Source organism: Falco biarmicus, chromosome 4 (assembly GCF_023638135.1).
Source record: "Falco biarmicus isolate bFalBia1 chromosome 4, bFalBia1.pri, whole genome shotgun sequence".
Lineage (NCBI taxonomy): Eukaryota > Metazoa > Chordata > Aves > Falconiformes > Falconidae > Falco > Falco biarmicus.
In genome coordinates this window covers 88,497,865-88,515,836 of record NC_079291.1, presented here as the reverse complement: position 1 = coordinate 88,515,836, position 17,972 = coordinate 88,497,865, and the positions used below count along the sequence as shown (strand labels likewise).

Genomic DNA, 17,972 nt, shown 5'->3' with positions numbered 1-17,972 from the left:
GAGGAGAAGTAACTGCTCATCCACTGGATTTTTCTCCTTTTAAAGGAGGGGTATTTGAACTCTCTATGGCCCATCAACCACAGGCAGTGGTTCTATTGCTGTCTATCTATAATACAATTTTGGTATACATTTTGGAATTGATCTGCACTGATATAATCTGTGATCTTGTGCGTAGGCCTGGCAGAAGCGCAGACTGACTATGGCTGTGTGCAAAGAGGGTTGCTTACAAATCTTTTAATGTAGCTGCTTACCCATGAAGCATCCTCTCCAACGCTAGCAGTTCAGGTACTGACAGTGTTCTATCAGTCTCTAAGCACCTGTGCATTCCTGCTTTGTCTGGCCAAATTAAAGGAAAAGTATCACTTGCCTGACACGCATAAACTGTGTTTTTTCCCTGACTTTCTACCAAAGACAAATTTTTCTCCATCTTTTCCTTAAAGAAGCACATGCCTTGGGAATAAAACACATTTACAAAGGAACAGGATACTGAAGAGGTTATCAGTTTTCTTGACTGTACTAAAGCTGAGAAGAATCAGGTACCATATGTCTTGAAAAGGAGTGGAAAGTCAGAGCCTTGGGAGTAATTTACAGGCATAAGACTGCAAGGCATGAGACTAGAGACTTACTGGGAATTACCATGAGCCTTCGTGTCATTGCACAGAGCACTGGAATCCCCACACTGGCCCTCAAGAATTCCCTTGACAGTCAAAGTCTAATCAAGTCCTGCTGTTGTTTAAGTACAATGATGAGACTGAGGTTCTTCTAGTATGTATAGATGACCATTTTATGTAGAAGGGTATAGGACTGTACAGGTAACAGCAACATGGGCTTTTAGCTCATTTCTTATGAATGTTCAACATCACAGTGGCATTATCTGTGGAACTGCAGGTATATTCCTTTTATTCCTCTCTTCTCCCTATCTTTTTTCCTTTCTGGGTTTTGAGCATCTTAGCAGAAAGAAGGATTGAGACTTAGCACACCTGGTAAATCCAAATCATGGACTAAGTAGAAAGCAAAAAGGGGAAATGAACTGAAAACACCCAACCCATGCCATCTTCCTGATCTTATCTAAACCCTGATAAAAGACTCTCTCAATCTCTCCTAAAAGCACTGGAAATGGTACTGTGGTAGACTATGAAATAAGTGTTTGAGGTATCGCTTTCCCATCCCCTTGATGTTTATCACACTGCCATATGCGCAGCTAATGCTCTGAAGGTCAAGCTGGGTTAGTGAAGCAATTTTTTAAGACGTGCCAGAGTACTTTAATTCTAACTGACTCTCATCCGATGAAAGTTTAGCAAGTAACTTTGGTGAAATTGCTCTGACTTGTAGCTGTTGAGGGTCAAGGCAATGCTACAGTTTACAGTGTGCTGTTCCAGAGGTGGGGCACAGCTGTCTTGCTTTCAGCCTGAACAACTGGTTTGTGTTGCTTTGTACTTTGTAGGGCAGCTCTTCAGAGAAAGGGGGCTGGAAAGTGACTTTTCAAAAACAAATGAAAATTGAGTCTGATATAGGCTATGTGGACTGGGGAAAGATCAGGGGAATTTTGTCCAATTCCACTTCTGTCCCATTATTTCTTCACTGTACAGAATACTAATGATTACCTATATTGTCATACACTCAAATCAGAGTTTAATTGTTAATACCAGATAACTAAATTTTGGGGATACACAATAACTGCCCTTCAGGGGACAATATTCCAAGTTCTATTCTGGCAATGGTAATTCTAAGATATATTTCTAGAACCCTTTTGCTATTGACTTTTTCTATAAACTTGATTGCCTCTAATTAGAAATTATCTTAAATCTACTCCACGTGGTCTTTCCTTTTAAGCAAGAAAATTGAACAGTGACTCTTCTCATTCTGTCAATTTATGTAAGGCCCCCACTTGCCCCGCTTTTCCCCAATCACACACAGTAGTGGAGGTTCCCATATTATTATAATCTTTAATAGCACTCTCACATTCTGTTCTCTGAAGTGTAATAAAAAGAGTTGTACTTGGCCATTCATCAAAAACGTAGCAATTCCACAAGGTATCAGCAGATGCTAAACACCAGGGCTCTGCAGGTGAATGCACCAAAGGGAAGTTCATGGGCTCAAGTCTCATGTATTGCAACGGTTTAATCCAACACACTTGTACTCTCAAATGGTTGAAATCAGCCTGCTCATATCCCGAGGCTTGAGTTCAAAGTAACTTTTATCCCGGTGTGGTTGTGGTAGAGCTGTGTTTGATAGGCATTCATATTAGAAAGCTCAAATCCATTGAGAGAGATTTTAGGCAGAACTGCCTTAGCAGGAAATAAAACATCCATGTCTATACATCATATATGCATGTGTAAATAGGTTCATGTACGTGCACTTGTACAGTTTGCTTTGCTTTACGATTAGACCATACACTGTTTCTCCAAGTATATTATGCCACTGGATGTGTATTACCCATTTACATTTCATCAAACCTTTTCAGGTATGTCTCTGGCCGAAACATCCCAACAAATACAGCAAATAAGAGGTACCTCAGCAGCAATGCACGTATATCGCTGCCTGCCTGATGTTCTTCCCCTCCATCCTGATTATCTTGATAAAGGGGTTGTTCAGGAGCCTAGCCTTCATTTCTCCCCCAACAGCAAAAACTACATGCACAACAAGCAGCAGACTGAAAAACTATGTTCACTTTTTGACCTTGAGGCTTCCTGAACCAGTTTGGATTGGCTCTCCCTTTGAAAAAACAGGCTTCCACCAGAAGTTCATAAATGGGCCCAAGTCACAGCAACTGACATAGTTTTAATATTTTAAACTTGGTTCTTCAAGAACTACCTAAAATGGGTGGCATTTAATGGACACAAAGAACTGACCGGCTTTTCCAAGCAGAGCTCTAGGGATGTAGCTGTGTGCTTTGTGAAGCTGCACTGTACCCCACCATGTCCCAGTGTCAACACCACTGGGGCTCCCAACGCTGGAGGCAGCCAACATCTCCGAAGCTAAACCACAGACCTGCATCCCAGACCCCTCAGCTTCAGACATGTTTTGATCGACAGCTTAACCACTGATGCAATCTCTGTCCCTTTGTCATACCTCCCCCTCCCCTGCCAGTTCTTGCCTCTCAGAAAGACAAAGCACTGTACATCATTCTTGTTTTAGGAATGGTTTGCAAGACTCACTCAGAGGTGTTAAAGAAAAGTTCTTTTACTCCCCAAGTCTGAAATATCAAAAGAGGGATGTGTGAAATGCCCATGGTTTTTTCCATTCATAATGACAAGGGAGAGGAGCAGAAAAAATAAATGTTGCAAAAAAGCAGGAGTATTAAATCTTTAGAATTATAGATGAAAATGGACAGGAAAACCTTGCTTTTAAGATGTTTTATCTTTTTTACACAGCTCTAACAAAATATAACTGCATTAAAGACATTCCTTTTCATTCATTTGCTTTGCACCTTGTTTTCTCATTACCTGTTTAACATGAACTTAATGGAAAACACTCTTCTTACACCTCTGCACTCCACTGATTATATGCTATAATCTGATGACAAATTCAAAGGTCTTGAATGCATTGCTCCTGTGTAACTATGAAAAGGACATTTTATTGTTTGCAAATAATCTAATGGAATAGGATCACAGATTGTTATTAATGTTAGCAATGAATGTGATTTCAGACAGAGCTATTTAATTAATTTATAAACCAGCAGCTCTGTCAAAGGGGCATAATGATAGGTTTTAAAGCAACTTCTAAAATTGTCTAGTCTTAGTTCATGATTTGGGGTTTTCTGGTCTACACTTAACTGATGTACTTGGAAAGAGAAGTTACATATATAGTGTTGCTTTGAGAAATTGACAGGAATGAAAAATTGAAGCAGGAACCCTTCCAGCAAATAGGCTCTTTTTTCATTCAGTCAAGACAGAAATGTTTCTTACTGAAGAACAAAGCAAGCTTTTCCCCCTGCCCCCACCCCACAAGCCACAAAAAATTAGATCCGTTGGATAAAATAAATGTTTTTAAACATTCTTTGGTTTGTATTTATAAACCATAGGGTCCAGATCCACTGGACTTGCTAGCATACATTTACAAGGTAAAGAGTTAATCTGGTGTCTTTTTATTTTCACTGAAAAAGGCTTATCTTGTGTTCTTCCAAACTGTCTTGTAAGCATTTCCTGAGAAGGGGTATAAGCCAAGCAACATGGAGGACCTGCCTATGACACCTAGCAGGGGAGGCCTTGCCTGTTTGGCCAGGGTTAGCAGGTCTTACATAATAATTTATTACAGTACCTTTCTGTTTCCTGGTCTGTGGTTTGCTGCTTGTTCTCAAAGCCAGTAAAGCTGCTCATATCCACATAGCCGTCATTCTCATTAGCAGCAGACAATGCCCTGCTGGGATCTTCAAAAAACTCAGTAAAAGTTCCTGCTCTGGTGGATCTTCGAGGAGGAATCTGTATGTTTTCATAGTCAGAGCTCATAGCAGGAATGTTCTCATAGTCAGATGTGTCAGCATTGGGAAAAGAAATGGACCTAGGTTTTGTTAATGGGAGTGGCATGAAAGGAGGCCTGGACCTGTCCTCAAAGGACTCCACCCTTGAAACACTCTTGCTGAAGGACTTGGGCGTTCCTTTTCTTTTACCATCCTTATAGAAAAGAACAGCTGAGGGAGACTCAGATGCACGGAGCTTCCCCACATGTGATTTTAGTTGAGGTGAACTACTTAGGCTCCTCCTGTCCAGGTCCATCAGCCTTGGAGGCCCGTGATAGCTGGACTCTGACGAGGACCTTGAAGAGGAAACATTAACATCTACATGGACTTTACTTTCAGTTTTCTTCTTGAATTTTAGAGTGAGGAACCTCTTAAAGGAAGATTTCTTTTTCTTGGAATACTTATCAGGTGAGTCATTCTCTATCAAAAGTGAAGGGGAACTTTTAGTGATTGGCTTTTTGGTGATGTAGGCAAGTTCAAAAGGAGGTGGTATATCAACAACTGAGGATGGAGTAGATAAGCCACATGATGAAAGGTGATTTCTCTGGGAAAAACTACCTGAGGAACCATTGACACAAGGCAAAGACAAGTTGTCTTCTGTCCTTTTTATTCTACCATCATCCAGTACACAGCCATCACTTTCTCTGTAAACAGAGACAGGTATCTCTCTCCCTTCAACAGAATAAGATCGAGGATATAAAATGAAACGTCTTGACTTGGTTGGTAATGCTCTGTTGGCTTCCGTTGGTTTTCCTTCCACTGACAGTAAATTATTGCTTACAACTTCTGTCCCAGAGCCATTGCAGGAAGATGGTAAATCAGTTTCAGGTCCAGCTTCTTCTGGAACAGTTTCTGGGACATAGCCTGGCATTTTCCCAGAGAGCGACCGTGTTCTAGTGACAATGCTTTTACAATCAACGGGCAGCAAGTTGTTTTCACCATCCATGCCCAATCCATCCCTTTTACTGTAATCAGTTCCTAAATCAGTCTGCCCATCATGAGCAATTTCATTTTCTGCAGGAAGCACATAAGGGTCATCTAAGGAATCACTGCTAGTTTCTCTTTCCTCTGAATCTTCAGGCACAATGACCACTTCAGGGACTGCTAGATTTTCATGCAAGATGTGTTTGGTCCCACATTCTGCATTCATTTTCCCATGCTTACGGACTTCTAACTCTTCCTCAAGTGGGACCTGTTGAGGTGGACTTGGGACACGTTTGCTGAGGCTGTTTGCTTCCAACTCATTGTCTTCAAGTTGCAGCTCATCTGACTTAGAGGTTTCCACAATATTTTCACTGTGCTCTTCAGCAGGCGTATCTTCCAGCTCTGGGTCCATCCCTGGACTACTAGGTAGACTATTGGAGATCACACCCTCTTCATCCAGAGAGGTCCCTTCTGTTTGAAGATTCTCATCTGAATGTTCCATGGGTACTCCCTCACCACATTCATTCTCACAAGGAGCAATCTGACAGGCAGCATCCGTATTCTCTGCATTCACAGTTTCTTCCTCCTCTTTCCCAGAGTCTTCGCTTGCTTCACAGGCTACCTCTGGTGTCTTCTCCTCACCTCTCCTCTCAGTGATCTGGCAGGTATCACTGGCATTTCCTGTGTTTGTATTACTGTGCTCATCTGTGTCTGCTTCCTCCTCTTCGGCTGCTGCTTGATGGATGGATTCTCCTAAACCATTTTCAGTGCTGGGTTGATTTTCACATGGTTCTAAGCCAGGAGCTGCTTCTTCACTGGCCTCATCAGGCAGCACGTCAGGGCTTGCACAGTCATCATTTTCTAACTCCCCCTCCATGTTCAAATCAAGCTCTGCATGCACACCGTGGTCACCATCATGTGCTAGACACTCATCTCCCTTTTCTAAAATCGCGGGCCGTTCTTCCTGCCCTGCCTTCTCACAACCTGGGATCGATTCATCTTCAGGTAGTGGCATTAAAATTGTATCTTTACAGATATCACCCTTTAGTTCCTCATCTCTACTCAAAATGTTATCACTGTCAGTCTTACAATCACTGTTGTCTGTAAAGAGTTCCAGGTTGTTAGGAGTTGCCTCCTTGTTTTTTGTTTCACTACAATCACTTACAACATCCTCATCTTCATCTACATTCTTGAAAGCATCTTTATCCCCATCGGGGGCATCTGAGGACTCCTCACAAAGTGCTTCAGACTGGTCACAGTCTCTGGTTGACTCTTCAGAGTCTGGTTCCATTGGTTCAGCAATATCTGAAGAGTTACAGTGCTCATCTTCGGTAACGTCTCGATTGCTGGTATCCTCATCATTAGCAATGTTATCCTTTTCCCTCCCTACCTCTTCTGGAGTTTCCAAGACTTCATTTTCCTCAGAGGAATCTAGGTTCAGATCATGCTCATGTTCCAAGTCATTACAGTCTTTGCTGGTCAGCTGAGTTTCAGGAACTACAATGTATTCATTATCCGCCTCAGATTCTGGGCAATCAGCATTGCACTGGTTTCCTTCATACAGCTCTCCATCAAGACACACCAGTTTCCCATTTGAGCATTTATTTAAGTTATTGTTGGTATAAACACTGGATTTGCCCTCACTGTCAGCTGAGAATTTTGGCTTGGGAGCAATAGGTGGTTTGGGACCCCTAGACATAGAGCTCAGGTTATGAAGAGTATCAGCCCTTGGCAGTGAAGGAGAAAATTTGGAGACAGCTACTGGAGAAAGATGACCAATAATCTTTGGTTTCGGTGCTAGTGGTGGCTTTGTGATTTCTGGAGAAAAGAGAGAAAAGCCATGTTAGTCATCTTGGTTTCTTAAAAAAGCCATCAGAATATATCCTACATCACACTTTATCTTATACCAATGACTTCTAATGCAGAAGGATTCCAGCCAATAAAATGCTCAGCTCTGAAAAGGGAAATGAAGGAGTTCTTCAGCTAAATTCAAGTGAGCGCTTGGTGCCCAGACACACAGCCTTCCCATCCGCCACTACCATGGAACAAAATATGGAGTTACATTTTATTTGTCAAACAACATAATCATAAGGCGTAAGATGGTCTGCTGAAAGCTCAGCTAATACTTTCCATTGATTATGTAGCTGAGTTACAATGCACTGAATGAAATACTTCAGCCCAAAACATGAAAAGAGTTACTGGTTTAAACTTAAGTTCAGTTTTCAGTATACAGCTTCTTCAGTCCTTTCTTCAGTCAAAAGGTCTCCCATCCTCCTGTAAATGCCAGGACCCCTTGCAGGTATAATCTTCTCTGAATGTCAAAATATGCTGTTAAAAAAGTGAATTATCGTGCAAAATAAGGCCAGCCAGAGTCTCTTAACTATTTCTAGCGGAAGTGCTGACACATGTAGGGGAATTCAAATAGATTGACAATAAACTAGATTGAAACTAGATTAATTACGTCATGTATGGCCATTTTACTCACAGTACAGTTTATGTGCCACAGCCATTTCCCGCTGTCTTGGTCCTGAAATTTATATTCTTTAACTAACTAAATGAAATGCTGAAAGGCTGCAAAAATAGGCAACAATAGGGATCCTCCCTCATGAGATTTTAGATGAGATGAAATATGTAAAGAAGCCAGTGCACCAAATGGTTACAGATGGTAACAAGTAAAGAGAAGGGGTTTTGCTCTTATAATGTCTCCTAGCCATCAATAGGTAATTACATAGTTAATTAATCAGAAATATCTTTTTATAATTTTAATTAACACATTTTAGTGGAAAAAGGGGAGCTCCCCATTGCAAGGAAAAGCACAGGACAGTTTCATCATGAGAGCCAGGAACAAGTCCTTGTGCAAAATCCTCATGCCCTACACACAGGAAATAAGGAAACAGCATCTCAAGAGATACCATTTAGGACACGGTTCCTGTGTGAAATCCTATCCTAAATCATGTTTCAGAAAGTGTAGCTACTGTGCTGTTACATTTTGAGTATTTTGGAATGCAGACTTTTGACATCTGGAACTGAAAACAATTACAATTCAGCTGTGCTTCATACTAATAACAGAGTAATACTGAATACAAACTGCTTAAAAATTATTTTCTGATTGTTATGATATTTGGTGTCACAGTACTTTTCCTATTTTTATCTTAGTCCGACTGAAGTAATTTTTATTGAACTAATACTGGCATACTTGTTTCATTACTCTGGGAGATACAAGAGGCTGTTTCTTCAGATCTTCTTAACCTTGCTGAAATTTCTTCCAATACTCAGAAAGATGCTGGCAATTTGGCATTCTGATAAACCAGACCACAGTGTTTCTAGAATTATGAGACACCAGAGAGATTTCATGTAAGCTAAAAACTGAGTCAGTGAGCTCAGCTCAGCCCAGGAATGAAAAGTCTGTTCTAATAAGGCACCTTATTGCATATACTGATTAAGAATTATTCTGTATCTGGGGTTTTATCTGATCCAGCTTCAAATGTGGGAGGCTTAAAACAACTTGTGGAAAAGGAGGGAGAGAACCGCGTATTCGTCAGTCTCCAGTACTGTAGTGTGTACTCTTGTTTCACAGTATCCACTGCTGCTTTGAGCTGCACAGTATCTGTCTAACTATTGAAATCACAGAATGGGTAGCTAATCTTTCCCTCCAGATTATTTCAGAAATGTTACATGCCAAACACTCCACCACTGCTGAAGTACCGTTGCTTCTGTTGCAGCCAGCAGCAAGTCTGCAGCAATTAAAGGCTGCAGAGTGCTGAAAACTGTTAAAACACAGGGAAGGAATTGAAGTGGGCTGAGTGTCTTGTAAGCCTGGCTCCCCAGCCAGATCTACCTTTTGGATTTTTAAATCAGTTATTGCAATGACTGAACATCCTAAACTAACTTTCTGGTAGTAAAATGCATGAAATTTTGATTAGCTAGAACTGATTCCTTACACCTTTTCCACCAGAAATGTGCAATGCACCCCTTAGCACCATAATGAGGCATTTTTAGGACTAACCTCAAGGAAGAAAAATCACTTTGGAGGTATTACACCACTTCCTACAGTGTCTGGCTTTTCCTAGGAATGTCTGTCCAAGAGCAGGACACAAATATACCTACTCCATTCCTGGGATGTGACAAGGCTTGAGCACAGTCTCTGCATTCCCATCCTCTTGTCAGATGGAGTGTCTGTACTGAAACACTGAGTAATAAGAAAAAGACTGGACTGCAGAGAATGCTAGGATCTCCCAGGCTTTGTCTTAGGAACAAATTTGAAATAAAATAATGTAATGAAGTCATTTTCTTTATGTAAAATAACCATGCAGACACACTTAAAAAAATAAATAGCTTAAACACAGTTACTTACTTTCCCTCCAGTGATAATTTTATACAGCAAAAGGAACCAAGTAATCCTGAGTTTTTCCTTCTGCTACCTTCAGTAACATTGCTAGAAGAAGAGCACTTATGGTAATGGACCCTTTCATAGTACGGTAATAATAGGCATTGTGATGTCCTACTCTGACCCACTTGTGCCAGCTACTGGTCACTACTGATTCCTTCCAGTTTTTTCCTAACTGTTCCGTGCATTGATCTTGCCCTTCTTTCACGAGGCTCCTTAACCAAGTTTTTTCTTTTTTTTTTTTTTTGGTTGTGTTTTTTTTGGTTTTGGGGTTTTTTTTGGGGGGGGGGGTGTTTGTTTTTTTTAGGGGAAGGGGGAGGCAGTGGGAAGAGTACAAGTGTTTGTTTAAAAAAATAACCCAATTACTGAAAAGAAAGCACAGCTCTTTGCCTTTTATCAACTCAATTTCATTCTGCTTAAATTTCTGCTTCTTTTGTTGTCTGAGGCACTTGAAAGGTTCTGGCTGTAACTTCCAAATGGACACAAAACAACACTGCACCATAAGGAATGTGTATGTTCACAAATAATTGTGCATGTTTATTTTAGGATGTGGTTTATGTTGGAGGGAGACACACCCACCTTGTGCTTAAAAGGAAACTCTTAGGGAATAGGAATTTCTTTAGCCTGCTCCTCCCCTTATTGTTCGATGCTTCCTTGTACTGACAAGGACCTTTTCCTCTCCTTACCCACCTTCCTTCAGGCAAAACTGCACTTCAGCATGGTTCCATTCCTGCCATGGCCCATATGAAATGACATTACTCTCCTCCCCACCAAGTTTCTAAGCGGTGAAAAGTAGCCTAGCAGCTCTCCTGGAATGACAATCAACCCATACAGCCCTCACTGTTCAAAGCGTTTATTAGAAACAATAAACATTTTGTAGTGGGGTATTGCCTGAGACACTGCAACTACCCACTTTGAAATGTTCTCCAGATTTAGGAATTAGCCTAGAATTTAATTAAGGCTTTTAAGGGACCATATGTACTAACACCAACACACCCCTATCAAGCAGCTGGTTTTTGGGTGAAGACCTAGTTAAACACTGAGATTTCACATTTGCAGGAATATTTGTAGACATGCCCCAGGCCCATGGGTTTTGATAGTTGCCCAGGAAATTACTCAGCTCTACACTGCAGATACTAGTTCCAGCCTTGGGTGGTGCCACAATTCAGTTCAGGCATCTCTTAAGTTGCTGAAAGTAGCTTTTTCTAACCAACAAACTTTTGTAGACCTGTGTTTTCTTCAGGCCTTTGGCATTAATTCAGCTCAGACATATGTTAAAATAGGAGAGACACTGAGGACAAAGGACAGAAATGCACTGCATAGTTCAGGGATCTACAGAGCTTATGGATGGAAGTGACAACGCAGGTGGAGGGACCACACTGCAACAGTGGGATGAGACTGCACCAAACCTAGAATCCCAGTGGGAACCAATGCACACAAGTCCTGTTTGTCACTGCTTCTGACCAGGAGGAAGGGACTGAAATCCACAGATGGAAAGTGCCTAAGAAACAGGAGGTAGAAGGAGAACAGCCAGACAAGGGCATCAGAAAGACTTATTCAGCTCTGATCAGGAGCTGTAGAATTTCACCGAGCTATATTAAAACTTGCCATCTACACAGCTTTGGTCTGAAGTCAGCAAAAGGTGGACTATATACCTTAATATCATCCTTATCTGATTCCTGTAATAAATTGCTCATTTTTAAAATAAAGCTCTTATTTCCAGTTAGTGCTGCCTGGCTTCTATCTCCAACATCTGTTATTGTTTCTTCCACTGAGTTGAAGACTCTTTTTATTATTCGGTATTTCTTTAGGGAAGACCTATACTTCCCTACAGCTATGTCTTGGTACATTCTTCTTTCTGGTAAACTAAACAAATTAACTCGTTAGATCTTTGCAGTCTTTTCTTTTGGATTTTTTCTGAACCTTTTCCAATTTTCCAATAGCCCCTATAAAATACACAGGGCAGACCTACGGGATGAATTTCACAGTGGGTACTGATAATGCTGTCTACAGAGTTCAGTACTTTCTTAGATCCAGTTCTCACTATTCTCCATTTTAGCTTGTTACTTTATAAGGTTAAATTGCTTGTCCATTATGACCTCTAAAGTGTTCCCAAGGCTGTGTTACCTGTTCATTGCCTCTAAACTGATAGCTTTATAATATGCAATAAGTGTAATTTGTTAGAATGGATCCAACTTAATGATCCAGATCTGTTTATATAATTGCCCTGCCTCCTATGTTAATTACCTTTTCACCAATCTTCACATCATAAAGTGAACTTTGTCATCTGATGCTTTTCTGTTTGCTTTCCTACCAAGGAAATGTTGGACAGTATCAACATAATCTTGGTCCCAGGACTGTGCATACCACCATTTGATAACGTTACAGAGAGAACTACTACAGAAATTCACTACTGCCAATTAGCAGACTTTATTTCTGTTATATAAATGCTTTTCTTTTAAATCCGAATGTGCTACTAAAATACTACATAGGCATCAATGTATGTCTTTGTATCTATACCGTTGCCTTTATCAAGAAAGTCTGTAACTTCTTCCAAAGACTGGGATCAAATTCCCTGTTTGAAGAAAGCAAAGTCCCACCACTGAGGGAATAAGCAACCATAAGAACAGCAGCAAATAGAGGAATTAATTTACATGTCACTTGCCAAAACACTATGACAGACATAAAAATTCTTCGGACCAGGAAGGACAGAAGTTATTTCATGGTAGCATTTCTATTTTATGAACCAGGCAACAAGATGAAACAACAAAGAACCTACCCTGTACCAGCAGCCAACATGTTCACACTTCCTCTCACGTCAAAGCATGACAGTGCTAAGAGCTCATACCATTGACAAAAGCCACATGTGCCAAATGCTGCACAAACCCAGAAACTCATGGAAACAGTGTGACTGCACTGTACAGTCATAGGTAGAAGCTTCCATACCTCAGCTACCAAACACCACCAAGCTCTTACAAAGCAGGACAGAGAGGAAATTCTATACCTGTGTCTATTGCAGCTTGTCTAACAGGCTGGTTTGTGTTTTGACCATGGTGCTTACTCCTTACTGAGAGAGTGGTAGACAAGAGCTTCCTATCAAAGTAACACATGGAGCTTCACTGTAAGTGAAATGGACAGCTCTTCTTTTCAGAGGAAGAGCTGGCTTTGGACCTGGCCAAAACATGGGCACCAACCACTATTGTAATGCTACTAGGAACGTAAGGCAAGCCAAGCAGAGTCTCTCCTAAAACTCATGTATTACATTTCCAGTACAAGAAGCAGTAGGTTCCAACCTGTAATTACAATTCTGCCAGCTGTCCAAGTCAGACAGTGAGGGTGTGTAAAGCTGCCTATATAGATAAGCCACTGCAATGTCATTCTGAATTAAGTACCCAGCATAAGCTGTGCAACCTGCTTCAGTATGTTAGAGATTAAATAGATGAGGTAGCATGATTTACAAGGAAAGTATAAACCCTTTTGAGGGGTTCAACTCATAAAACACCAGTGCTGTTACTCGTAGGATCTCAGAATGTACTATAAATAACCAAGATATCATTAATTTTGCAGTATGAGCTGCAAAAGTAGTTCTCTTTGTTTTACAGCATGTAAATGCATCACTTCACATGATCAGAGAAAAGTCTGAAATTATGAAAGTTAAATAAGAAATGAAAGCAGTTGCATGGGAGTCACTTGAAATGGAAAAGGTATTTAGACTCAGATTTTCTAATAATGTAGGAGTGCAAGTCTTCTTTCCAAATGGGAACTCAGTCCAGATTTAGGTATCAGCTCCCACTTTGACTTGAACAGGAATCAGGTACTTAAGTGTCTTCTGAAAACTGGGACTTTAGGCACTTGAGATATGAAACCCTGTTCAAAGTCAGCAGATCATTGGCCCCTAAATGCCTCAGGCATTTGTGAAAATGGCATTTCAGCTTCTGCTTAAGTCTCATATATTTAAAAACATCTATCCTCTCTTATTCAAATGTGTGATCAAAAGTACTCTGTATATAGCAAGAAGGCTCCACCAGTGTGAAGACAGACCTATAGTCAGTAGTAACTATCCCATGGGATTTTTGTCTTCTTACAAATCTTAATTGAACTATTAACAACTGGGCTGTCGAGCACATCCCTCTCTGCAGAAATAAAATGCTGTTCTGTACAGTTACTGGAATCCATCCTCTATGATTAGATCAATGCATTATGACTCTGGGATACCAGATCAATAGCTTACAAATTCCTCTTACTATATAACTTTATTGCAGACATCTGTAAATATAATACAACAGCGTAACACCTCACAGAGAAACACTGCTGAGGAAGGGAAAAAAAAATCTAAAGACAATATAATCAGAAAAGGATGGATTTTGACCCAAAAAAATCTTGATCCTGAAAATTCTCTGGCATTTTCACTGTCTCTAGCAGACTGTACATACAAGTTTTGGTAGGACTGGGGGACTTGGTTATGAAAAACTGCAGGTACACAACAACAAAATAATCTTGGTTCTAAACTACTGGCTTTTATTTCTTTTTAATGTAACTGTAAGTGTTTGTGATGTTTGCAATTTGGCTATGACTTCACAACAGGAACTTTACACTACAGTGGACAGCTTATATTCACCTGTTGTTTCATATATTGCCTCCTAGGAGCCAAAGAAGATACTGGTTAAAACTCTCTGACAGGTACATATGGCAGCTTTTCCTATAACATTTTCAGTAGCAGCTGAAAGAATATACAGTCTGCTTACACCTCTGAACAATCTGTAGTCTAACATCTGTACATTCTTCCTATGGGCAGCATCGTCTCAGCACCTGGCAAACAAGTCGGTGCTTAGAGGCTGGAAGGTCCTATGTATGAGGCTGAGAGATGGGGGTCTGTCTCTTGTCTCTTACCACAGATTTCCTGTGACCTTGGGTGGATTGCTTCATCTTTCTTTTCATATCAGTTCCGCATCTCTGAGGATAATCCATATCTCCCTTCCTGTTTTCTGTCTGCTGTTATTTCAACTTCTGTGGGATCAAGGCTACCATATACGCGTGCAGATACGACTCTGCTTACTGGGGCTATGTATTACTTACTGTAATACAAAGATCACTAATGCTGGTCCCTGAGTTGTCCCAGTTAATAAATAGCCCTCTCCTCCAGATTCAGTAGGAAGTTCTGCTTTGCACTGATGGGAGAGACATTCCTTGCATTGTGTGAATGTACAAAACAAAAAGGCTGAGAAGGGATATGAGCACTCTATAAATACAACCAGGAGGTAAACACCAGAGGAGGAAAAGAACTATTTTTAAGCAAAAGGACAATGTAATCACAAGAATAAATGGAGATGGATCTGGTCTGGAAACTAGAACTAGCAGTGGAAAGAGGTTCTCAGTTTTGTGAGAGGACTATCAGGAGAGCTACCTAAAAAGTTCTAGCTGAAGATATAATTTGGTGAATTAATAGAAGGAGTAATATGGACTTTGTGTTCTGTAACAACAGGTACTGCTTTTGGTAACGAAGGTAGTCCTGTTCAGTCCTACCTTTCTGAAAAATAAAAGCTGCTAGTGAAATTCAAGTCTTTACAAATGGATACATCCGATATTCCTTACACTGCACATCCACAGACAACAGGATCAGATTGAGCCAGTCAGTTCTAAATAACGGAGAGATGAAGAAAGAGAGGTTGGAGCATCACAGCTCAAGCAATTTTTGGCTGGCTCACTTAGCTTTCAAATGGAGGGACAGGGTCCAGTCCAGACAGAATCAGAAAACAGAATGGAAATGTCACCACTTTTGGGGTAGGAGAGTGTCTTGCTCTCCGCTCCAAGGGGAAAAAGAACCTTTTGCTTTAAACTCAGAGGAGTGGTATGACACACTGATACAACAGCAGAGGGCTAGCTTTGACCTAAAAGATCCTTTCCAATCCTATGTTCCCTGCACTTTGGCAAACAATGATTCAGTCTCCCAACACAACAGTTGTAGGGCAAGGTATGTAGCGGTGAAATCTCTGGGCTTTGGGAAGTACCTGTGCAAGTGAGATGCCCAGCAACATTCACCTTCTGGAACTAAACAAAGCGGAAAATTTCAGGGCTAACACAAAAAGACCATTCCCCTTCCTCTCTAGTTCTAGATGCAGCACTAGATTTTTCTAAGTAACTCCTGCGTTAGTAATAATTGTTTGCTGGATTCTTATCTTTTTTACACACATGCCTCACCCCTGAATATCAGAAAGTGTTGATGGAGAATTTAAGGTTTGCCCCGATTTTCCAGTGACTTCTTTTAATGTTTAACTGTTAAACGTCCTGTCTTTCATATCTGCTCCCTTCTCGTCCCATCTCTTTCACCTTCCCAGTTTCTATCAAGGAAAAATTCTGGGAAGTTCACAGAAGAAAGGAGGAGGGGTCTGGGTTTGCCTTGGAGAGAAAATTCTGCAAAAAACATTACCTCCTCAAAACCCAGACTTTCGGAAAGAAAGTCACAGCAAATACCCTGAGGGCTTCGTTGAGTGTGTCCGAGGCATGAGCGGGCACAGAGCCGCAGCCCTCAGCGGGCGCAGCCCTCCCGAGCCGCCAGCCTGGTTGTCCCCGGAACCCGCGCCGCGCCCGGGCTTGCTGCTTGTGCCCGTCCCGGCGGGGAGAGCGATGGGGATGCACAGCCCCGGGGTGCGCGGCGCCCCGCGGAGAGCCAGCGAGCACCTGCTGAGCCGGGGGATGAGGAGGGCCTGGAGCAAAGGTGCCAGTCCCGGTGGCACGGCCCAGGAGCTGCCGGCCCCGAGGGAGGGGTGCCGGGACGGGGCAGGGGGCTGTGCGCGTGCAAGCCCCGGAGAAGCAGAGCCTGGACGAGGGGTGCCATCCCAGTGATACTGGCCCCGGGGACGGGGCGTGCCGGCCCGAGCGAAGGAGGGTGCCGGTACCGGAGGAAGGAAACCCGCCCGGCGTTTGCCGGCCCTGGGGAAAAAGATGTCCGGAGACGGACAGCCATCCCGGCGGACCCGCGCACTTACCGGCGTTGTTCATCTTCCACCGCAACTTCGCTCGCTGGCTGCCCCGGGCGCTCAGAGCATGGTCCCGGGGGGCCGCCGCCGCCTTCGCCCCTCGCGAACGAGCCCGGCCCTACAAGCCCCTCCAGGGGCACGGGAGCGCGGGCGTGGCAGCCGGACCCGGAGCAGCGGGCTGGGCAGGCGGCGGTGCCGGCTCGGGGACGGTCAGCGCCGCGGCGCGCCCCCGCCCTGCCCCGCGCGCGGCCCGTCGGGGGGCGGTGGCGGCGCCCGGCGCCGGGGCCCCGCACGGCCGGAGGCGCGCGGAGCTGGGCTGGGCCGGGCCGGGCCGGCCGGGGCGGGGCGGGGCGGGCGCGCGCAGGCATCCTCTGCCGCGGAGCAATGCCGGTGGCTCCGGGGGGGTGGGGGGGTGGGGAGTGGAAGCAGCACGGAAGCCTAAGTCGCGAACATTTAAAGGCGCAGCGGGCTGCCCTGTCCTCCGCCCCCGCCTTTCGCGTGCCCCCCCTTTCGTATCCCCCACTCCCTTTCCAGTGCCCTTGGTCCCTCTTTGCGCCTTCCTCGCCCTCCTCCCCCATTCCTCCTCCCGCCTTCTCCCCCCCCATATCTCCTCCGTCCCCCCCTCCTCCTTCCATCCCCTCCATCTATCCTTTCCCTCTTCATCCTTTCCCCTGCTATCCTTTTACCCCTCTTCATCCTTTTCCTCCCGTCCACGCTTCCCTCCTCTCCATCCTTTCCCCCCCTCCAGCCATCCTCCCCAATCCACTCAACTACCCACCCCGCACCCACCCCCCGCTCCCTCCATCCTCCCAGCCCCGCTCCATTCCCCAGTGGGGCACGACCGCCCCAGCCTACGAACCCCCACGGGGAAGGAGGCTCGGGGAAGCCCCACTCGCCCCAGCCCCGCCCCGCCCCGGGCATTTTTCCCTGGCCCGGAGCATCCCTGCGGAGCCGATAGCACCTGCTGCTGGAAGCGGTGTTTGAGTGCAGGGAAGCCACGGACGGTCCCTCGCATACAAACCACGCTTGCTCAGAGCGGTTTGAGACAGCTCCAGACTGCTGTCTTTTTCCTCTCTCCCGTAAACCAGCTCCTGGCTCAGTGAAGGTAACGCAGGCATCCCGTGGCTGGGCTCTTCTCCCCGTTTTCGGGCTGGCAGCAGCACCAACCCCCAGTCAAGGCTGGATCGCCCCCTTCCTCTCAAAGGAGGCATAATATAGCCCTGCC

The 17,972-nt window shown here is 43.6% G+C and overlaps 1 protein-coding gene across 2 annotated transcripts in view; it reads right to left on the bottom strand.

Moving 5' to 3' along the window:
- Positions 1-17,077, bottom strand: part of FGD5 (FYVE, RhoGEF and PH domain containing 5) — a 110,114-nt gene extending 93,037 nt beyond the window's left edge. For both annotated transcript variants that reach the window (XM_056334432.1, XM_056334433.1), the window contains exons 1-2: positions 16,757-17,077; positions 4,261-7,201 (exon numbers count right to left, since the gene is read on the bottom strand). In XM_056334432.1, coding sequence (XP_056190407.1) covers positions 4,261-7,201; positions 16,757-16,769 — 2,954 coding nt within the window. In that variant the 5' untranslated portion in view covers positions 16,770-17,077. The remainder of the gene's footprint in view (positions 1-4,260; positions 7,202-16,756) is intronic.
- Positions 17,078-17,972: the final 895 nt, after the last annotated feature.